The sequence below is a fragment of the Mytilus galloprovincialis genome, chromosome 12 (assembly GCF_965363235.1).
Source record: "Mytilus galloprovincialis chromosome 12, xbMytGall1.hap1.1, whole genome shotgun sequence".
NCBI lineage: Eukaryota > Metazoa > Mollusca > Bivalvia > Mytilida > Mytilidae > Mytilus > Mytilus galloprovincialis.
The window spans coordinates 49,044,214-49,053,726 of NC_134849.1; the positions used below are offsets into that span (position 1 = coordinate 49,044,214).

Here is a 9,513-nt window from a genome sequence, read left to right on the forward strand (position 1 = left end):
CCTAAATTGTAGAGTTTATCTACAAGGTCTCGTTTCCTTGTTTCTTCATGAATTACCATCCCAAATATATATATAGCGGAGGCTCTCTGAAATTCCGTGGCCATCATTAAACTTTTCCAAGTTGAGTGATGAGGGAAACCAATTCAATGCACAGCATCATTGTAAGATAGCATCAAAGGACTCATAACCAGCTCCGATATCAATATCTGTTTTTGTTATCTGCTGGGCATTGTAAGTCGTCATGTGTTCTCTCTTGACATTTCATACATTATTTCGAGTCTATTTGTTCACTACTAAGTTTTCCAATGTTACCAGTGTTTTCAATATCTACAAGTTTGCTCTTTTTCGACATAGTATGGTCATATATCTATATGTTGTTGTCTGTTGTAAAACGTTTTAAGGCAAACTGTAAGTACAAGAAATTATGCATTAGGGCTTATTTGACCACATGGTGAATACCAAATACAAATAGCAACAGTCTTACAAGAATGATTTGATTAGCTAGCTTTAAATATATCAATTCATTAGTTTAAATGCAAATAATAAAATAAAATATAATAGCAAATAATTTTTTATTTTTTTTTTTTTAAATGGCCACTATTCAAGATGGCCGCCAGTAATTCAATTCCTGATGTCCTCAGATTATAGTCCTTATTATAAGTGAAAAATATACCAAGTTTTATAACAAGTGGTAAAGTCATTTTTTTCACATTTTTTTTTCTGATTTTGTTTTTTACTTTCAGAAAGCCATTTAAAAATGGCCGCCACGAGCCGCAATTTTGATTTTTAGAAATGGGTCCATAGCTATAAATGTTTACATGACCTTTAGTAAAACTCTGCAAAGTTTGATGGTTTTACCACCTTCTGAACAATTGTTTCACAAATCGACAAGACTATATATTGGATATTTGAGGATGTCGAGTGAATAAAAAGCCTGTATGTAGCTTTGTTGTCGTACATTGCATCTTTTTTATACAGTTCAATGGTGTGTATATATATAAACATATAACTACTCTGAATATTAGCACAACAATACACAATCTGCAAATCTGCGAAAGCAATTTTTTCTTCCTTCCCTCGCAGAGATCACCGGGATTCGAACTCATGCTATTTGGATATCGAGACAACACTAACTGCACTGTAATCATAGCTCTAGACAACTCCTTGGAGCAACGAAAATGGGAAAAGAAATTATCTCTAGAGTTGTCTCCCATTTTCGGCTAACCGTAACTTTACGTTACGACCATCCGCTTACCACCAGTGAAGATGTTTAAACTAATTAAACTTTGAAGACAAACGTTAACATTTTAAATATAAAGTCAGTAGGGCGTGAACTGAACATATCAATATCATGTGAGGTAAGTCGATCATTTTATTTTTAGGGCTCAGCTGCTTTCTGGTATAACTTACTTCCAAGTGGAGAAAATGACCAAAGAGTATTACACGCAGGATGTCCTGTTGTTATTGGTTCTAAATGGAGTAAGCTGTTCATAATCAAGTACTAGTACTAGTAAATGATTTTCACGAACTTTGATATAATGCTGGAAATAGATATCCTCGTATTCGTTTACACGGAAGGAAATTCTAGATATATTGTTTAAATAATAAAAAAGAAAGACGATATGTTATGATTTCTAATGAGACAACTATCAACAAGAGACCTCCTGACGTATAATATCATTTAAACAACTTATTACCGTAATTTTTCCGGTTTGGATTTCTTCATGACATCAGGCTGTAATGGAGAACTAAATTATTGGTTCCGTATTTCCAAACAAAAAACGACCTTGCTCCCATTTTATTAATGAATGCAAAGTGCAACTTGTTTTGATAAATTCTGTTTGTTTATATTTGTCTGTTTGAATAATACAATTTATTTTTGATTAAGTTTTACAACACACAAATTTAATGGCTAGTTTAATGCTTGAAATAAAATATGCAAGAAAAAAAAGAAACTACACTTAACGAAAAATAGTTTTTCTATTGTAAACGATATGCATTGTGAGAAAGTCGTAGAGGAATATCATATTTGTAAGAAATATAGAAGATTTCAATAAATTGGATACGTCAAAACATTAAACAGTTTATATTTCTTTTTTGTATCGTGAAATAAGTTGAATAAAACCAAATCTATTCACAGTTAAATTTTTCACCACATAAATAACAGCTTCATAAATGTATGAAACAAGCAAAACATATTCACCACAAACATGTTAGTCAAATAAGAAGTGTCGCGACATCGGCAAACATTACAGAGAAGTGAAATATGCGGAGAAACTGTCAAACTTGGAATTACGTCAGAATATTTGTAATCATAACTATTATTTTTCTAAATATTAGATTTGCAATTTTTTTTACACATGGAAACTTTACAAAAAAAAAAAGACTCGAATGAATGAATGACTATTTTTATGTATGTTTCAGTTGGTAACAAATGGATACGTGAAGGTGGCCAGATGCTTCAAAGACCTTGCGATCTTAACCCTTAACAGTAAATGTAGACTTGTGATCTCAACCCGTAACAATAACTATTCTATTTGAAATGCTTCAGAGGCTTTGCGATCTTAAACCGTAACAGTAACTATTCTATATGTAGACCTTGCGATCTCAACCCGTAACAGTAACTATTCTATTTGAAATGCTTCAGAGGCTTTGCGATCTTAACACGTAACAGTAACTAGTCATTATGAAATTTACAATTATGTAGACTGTCAAGTTGACATTTTTATGATGATCTACTCAGGACAGATTAGAAAGAGATTTTATTTCGGAAATTCCAAGTTTTTATTTCATTAAAACCAGCTGATAATAGTAATATTAATGACCACCTATCGTCGGATATGAACTTTTTTGTCTTGTTTTGTTTTTCGTCGATATGTCGGAGTTCTGACACGACACGTGCAGATTTTTTGTATACTAGTATACATGTTGATATACTCTATCATAATAGAGTTTCCAATTAAATATGAAGTACGATATTTTGTATCGTACCAAATATTACCTGTTAATTTTAAACATTTGTATAAGTTGTCATTAAATTTTGTCTACATAAATGGCAGCTATTCACATACATAAATAACGGATAGTAGAACCTATCAATTGTTTATTATTAATGGGTATATATATACATCAGTCTGTGGAGAGTGCGAATCGAGTAATATTTTTAAAACGGGATAAATTTAGAAAATATGAGAATTTCATGATCCTGTTAAACATAGAAATGATTTGCACACTTACAACAGGTGATTCAAGTAAGCATTCACAAACTATAGTTCTAGTTAGTACACATCCAATGGATTTAGTGTAAAGGTGTCATAAACAGTATTAGAAAGCATGACCCTATGTATACCATAGCATACTGATATCCTGGGTATATTGTATCAACAGAATATTGGACCATCCTTTGTCACAGATGTAAAGCATTGATATGAGCGTCACTAATGAGTCTTGTGTAGACTAAACGGGCGTCTGGCGTACTAAATTATAATACTCGTACCTTTGATAGCTATTTACGTTTAATGTCTCAAAAACAAAATCAATGGAATGAGCAAAGAGATACAATGTCATGTACAGTATCAAATAGAATCAACTTATTACAAAAGACAATCTAACGTAACAAATATTGTGTCAATCAAGAAATCAAACGTCTTGATAATGTCAGTTTCACAGAATTTTTTGTTTGAATCAGCGTGATCATTTACAAAGTAGGATTTATCCCTCCCAAAGACAATATACTTGTATCGACGTTGGCCATTTTTTTTTACGAAGCAAAGCAATACAAACTCTTTCAATTTGTTATTTAGTTTGGAATGTGGAATACTTGTGTAAAGTGTAGAAAAGTCAAATGTTTTAATACTATTACAAGATGAAAGAGAGTTAGATTGTATGTACTCTAAAAGATCTTTGGAATTTTTAAGTATCCACATTTGATTCACGCCACCTCAAGAATAGGCAATTTCACAACAACTTTGAAGCACGTCTTTGATTGCTGATAAAATAGATGTTAATAATTAAGAAAGAGGTTTCGTGGAGCACTTGGAAGACCCAGCAATATACTGTTGTTTGTAAGGACACTTATGTAGTTTAGGTATTCAATATATTAAATAATCTAAAGCCAAATTATTTTTTTTTTAGAAAACATTTACATATTCTGGTTCTCAAATATGGAACAGTTTACTAAATGAAATAAAGATTAGTAATACACCTTTATATTTTAAAACAAAATGTTACAAATTTTTCATAAATTGTGCAACTTAATATGCTTCTCTCCATCTATCATAATTGTCCAAATAATAAGGAAAATTTATATTGTATATACTTATCTGTCTATGATAGACGCAAGCGAACTAATATGCTAAGTTTAGGATACATTAATTTCATAAACCTTTTAAAATTCAATAAGAAAAAAATCAGATCTGTTAAAAAAGACACGTCGAAGATGTGTAAAGGAATATTCGAAACTCGTAAGTCGAAGATAAACTCACAAGTCATTACAAAATACGAAGACGACAAAAAGACGAATTCACTACATAAAATATAAGACTAAGAAACATAAAGTCCCCAAAACATAGAGGTGATCGCGGGTGCACCGGAAGGGTTAGTAGATCCTTAACCACTAGATACACCTCCATGTTGATCATGGTTAGTACAAGTTCGGTTTCAGATCTCATCCGTTGAAGTATCGAGAAAAGGCTTTATTGATAGATTGATTGATGTCCTCTACGCGTTCATTAACAAATATTACATGCATATTCAGGACGATCGAAGAAAAGAGAACGAGATTGAAGTAACGATAATTTCCCGTGATTAAGTATTAGTGATCATTTGTGCCAGACACATTCCATTAAGGTCAATCTATAAATTAATTAAAGAAATCATGATAGCAATTGTCAGCTCTATAGTATATTGTACTCTTTATATCCGACCATGCTGGAATGTAGATAAATTGCACAAAAATGTCAATTTCAGCATTGAAATGCTAAATTATTCCTTTAACACGGCCGACACTCGGCTAACCAAAAGATTCGACGGTTAATCTTTATTGGGTATGCGGCTATATGGGCGGTTGGTCTGTTAATCGGGTTGGTTATACGTCTGTTTAAAGCTAGGTTCACACTGCCGATCAGATCAACTTGATGATCCCGATTGTCCAAATTTCCACGACCAAGCTCAACCAAATTCTTCATCGGGCCTGTTTACGACTTCTACCCGACCGCTATCCGACTGTACATGACCTTAACTCGACCATTCACGACTCCTTAATGATCCCATCACGACTTCATCACGACAACAAAATGAATACCTATTCGATAATTCCGATCAATTCACGATCTTTACACGATCTTTACTCGACTATATAGACCAAACCATCTATTCACGATCTCAGCCTGATCTTGACCAGACCAGATCGACCAGATCGTATATGGGTCGTAGAGATAATCGGGAATTGGTCGGGTATGCACAATTTCAGTATAAAAACGTCCAAATTTTTTATTCCCCACCGCTTCGGAGTGGGCATTAAGTGTTATCCTTGTCCGTACGTACGTCCCGACAATATTAGTTTCCGTTCACTAATTTTATTTTGTCTCAACTAAATTTTATGAAACGCCGTATACACAATGCTTATTACCATAAAACACAGTTCAAATGCAAATTTGGGAGGCCGTTTTTGCGTAATGACCCTTTATAATGATATATATGCTAGCTGGAAACATTATCCGTTTATTTGGTAATATTCAGTAGAAGGTCCGAGTAAAATCATACGTTTAAAATATCTACATAGAAATAAAGCAGTTGGATTTGTGGGCAAGGTGGTAAGAGCTCAGAGAACAAGGTTAATAGCTGTGACAGAGCTTGAAGAGTGCATAGAAGATGGTGTAGACAGCAACGGGCACCGAGAAACCTAGGTGAGGCAGCGGCTGACGCGATAACCACTGTGTGGGCAGTATGAGAAACTTGTACTAACTCAACAAAGAGGAAACCAATGCTTTTAAAAACTTCCTCATAGTTGACACTGATATGTAATGGTAGTTTTATTGCTCTTTTGGTGGAAATGACACCACAAAATGAGATTTGTCTCTGGATTAGTACTTATGATAGACAGCGATATACATAAACTTTACCACCCTTTGTACTTGCTAACTTACAAATAAAGCGTATCGTGTGTGTCATAAATTGTGCATTAGTATGTAATCAGTATTGTTCATAGATTTAATATCCAGTAGTTGAAGGGTTAAGGATATGTATTTTCATTTTGCTGTATGGCAACAACCTGTATGTATTTGCTAAAAAATATTGCAAAAGAGGGCAAAGATGTCACACATTTCCCCAAAATTTTACCATAGTAGAATTTCTATCCCCTGGAGTGATACCTTTTCTGAAACTGTTTACAACTTGACATATATCTATCAAGAGATCAAGAGTGCATTTCTTTCTAACCAAAGTTTGGTAAACGTTGTGTGCCGTTTGTTATAGTTTGTTAAACGTAGAAGTAGAAGTAGAAACAAATGCATCGTTTAATCAGAGTTTGCTGACCCTGTTTAAACTTGTCAAAAACGCATGCACATTTTGCTGTTATTTGAACTTATTAAGCGGAGAAAATAGCCTCCGTAGAAGATGTTATAGACACAGAGGACATCGCTCCTCTATGCATATTTAATTTGATTGGCAGTTCTTCATCTTAATCAGATGGCTGTATGAAGATAGTGATGATAAAGCCTTTTCTTTTTTTTAAAGAGGTATGCTCTTGCTTGTAATAACTCAAAATATGTCTAAATTACTCAAATTTTCTTTCATAGCTGTTATTTCAATGAAAGAAAGCAAGGTGATACGTAAATTTCAGTAATTTTAGACATTGTTTTGAGTTATAACAAGCAAGAACACGTTTAGATAATTGATTTAATGTTAAAGTTAGAAAGAAATGCATTTCAACTAACAAACGACGAAAGACAAACTGTAGACGCTTTTGCAGCGAGTGTATAGTTTGCTTTCGTCTCATTTTTGTGTGAAATTACATAAAAAATTCCAATGAAAAATAAAAATGAATGTCATGTGACTTATAGTAGTTACTAATAATTTCTGTGTGTTGTTTGGTGTTCTGTGACGAGCTGTCTCGTTGGCAATTGTACCACATCTTCTTTTTTTATACTACAAACAGTTCTGGACAAACGGAAAATACCGACAGACAAAACAGACAATAGTCCATAAAACAGGTAAAATATAATCCTGATGTTCTTATAAACCAACTTTGAAAGTTAATTCAGTCATCAGCAGTCTAATAATGAATGTTATTTCACACTTACTTTCATATTTGAAAAATCCACCGATGCCAAAATTGCAGGATTTTCTTCCCTTCCGGAACATTTGAGATCTTCCCAGGTTTTGTTTGGTTACGTGTTGCTAAGTTTTTAGTTTTCTATGTTATGTTACATTTTAGTGTTGTGGCGTTGTTCTCCTTTTATATTTAATGCGTTTCCCTCGGTTTTAGTTTGTTACCCCGATTTTGTTTTTTGTCCATGGATGTATGAGTTTTGAACAGCGGTATACTACTGTTGCTTTTATTTATGTGGACTGCTGTTTGTCTTCTCGTCGGTTTACGTGTTTTGCTATGGCTGTGTCGGTTTGTTTTCGACCTTTGAGTTTGATTGGTCTTTTGGTGTCTTTTGACTCTCTTTTAAAATGTTACCGCTCCTTGCAAAAGTTAAGATACGTACTGTACTGGAATTTTTGTACAGTTAAAAAAATGATGCCAATATATTTTTGCGAAAGCAGAGTTATGAGAGTTAACTTCAGATCTGCACACACTTTTATAGAATCGTGTAGCAGCTATGTGTTCTCGTGTATGGCCGAGTAGAGATCGAAGAGTGGTCGAATGTGGTCGCGAAGGGATCAGGTATTCGTCGAATTGGTGTGGGATAAAATAAATATAGAAGTCGAAGTGATCTAGAAGCGATCGGGAGTTGGTCGAGCTAATCAGGAAATGATCGGAAATTAGTCGAGCAAAGGTCGAAATGATCGAGTACTGATCGGTAAAAATTTTGTATTCCAATCAAACTCGATCTCTACACGATCCTTTCCCGATCAATTCGACCATTACTCGACGAATTCTCGATCTCTTCTCGAGTGAATTGCTTCTCAATCCTTACTCGAATGTTTTTGACATGTCAAAAACTCTCGGGTAGAAAGTCAGATCGATGAAGAGCAAGGTAGACTATCCCGAGCATGCTTGTCGATTGAGTCAGACCAGTCTCCCGATCACGTAATTTGTCATGATCGGGCTTGATCGAGTTGATCTGATAGGCAGTGTAAACCTAGCTATTGACAAATTTCCACCACCAAGCTCAACTCAATTCTTGATCGGGCCTGTTTACGACTTCTACCCGACCACCATCTGACTGTACATGACCTTAACTCGACCATTCACGACTCCTTAATGACTTCATCACAACTCCATCCCGACAACAAAATGAATACTTATTAGATAATTCCGATCAATTCACGATCTTTACACGATCTTTACTCGACTAGCTAGACCAAGTAAACTATTCACGATCTCAGCCTGATCTGGACCATACCAGATCAACCTGATCGTATATGGGTCGTCGGGAAATTCGGGAAATGGTCGGGTATGCACATTTTTTAGCATAAAAACGTCCGCATTTTTTTATTCCCGCCGCTTCGGAGTGGGCATTAAGTGTTACCCTTGTCCGTCCGTACGCACGTACGTCCCAACATGACCCTTTATAATGTTATATATGCTAGCTGGGGCATTATCAGTGTCCCATGGACACATTTTCCGTTTATTTAGTTATATTCAGTAGAAGATCCGATGAAATTCATACGTTTAAGATATCTTCATAATAATAAAGCAATTGGATTTGCTGGCAAGGTGCATCTTCGCTAGCCAAAGGTTACGATCCACTTTTATGGAACGCCGCAGCTGTCTTATGTGGAACTCTGATATTACTTTATGTTGTTTTATCATTACTTAATAATAGTTTGTCTTTATTTGATATGGTTTTGACATTACGTAATGATGTTTTAATATAACTCAATATGAATAGTCATTACTTAATGCTATTTCGATATTACACGATATGATTTCGTATTGACTTGATATAAATTGTCATTACTCAATATGGTTTTGTCATTACTCGATGTGGTTTCACCATTATTTAATATGGTTGTGTCATTAGTCAATGTGGTTTTACCATTACTTGATTTGTATGTGACTTAACGTAATGTAGTTGTTTCATTACATGATGTGGTTTTGTTATTTCGTAATGATGATTTGTCTATTCTTTATATGGTTTTAACATTACGTAATGATGTTTCAAAATTTGACCATTTTACACTACTTGATGTGTTTGTTTCATTATTTGATGTGGTCTTGTCATTCTTTGATGTGGTCCTGTCATTCTTTGATGTGGTTATCCCCTTACTTGATGAGGTAAAACCACGTGACCAATTCGGAAAACCCTGTTCTATTTTTAGATAGATTTCCATATTGTATGT

At 34.2% G+C, this 9,513-nt stretch overlaps 1 protein-coding gene across 1 annotated transcript in view; it reads left to right on the forward strand.

Annotated features, from left to right (window-relative positions):
* LOC143054067 (prolyl 4-hydroxylase subunit alpha-1-like) overlaps positions 1-3,095 on the forward strand; it is a 60,660-nt gene extending 57,565 nt beyond the window's left edge. Inside the window, exons 9-10 of the mRNA XM_076226942.1 lie at positions 1,383-1,479; positions 2,425-3,095. Of these exons, the coding sequence (XP_076083057.1) occupies positions 1,383-1,479; positions 2,425-2,489 (162 nt within the window). The 3' untranslated portion in view covers positions 2,490-3,095. The remainder of the gene's footprint in view (positions 1-1,382; positions 1,480-2,424) is intronic.
* The last annotated feature ends 6,418 nt before the right edge of the window (positions 3,096-9,513 follow it).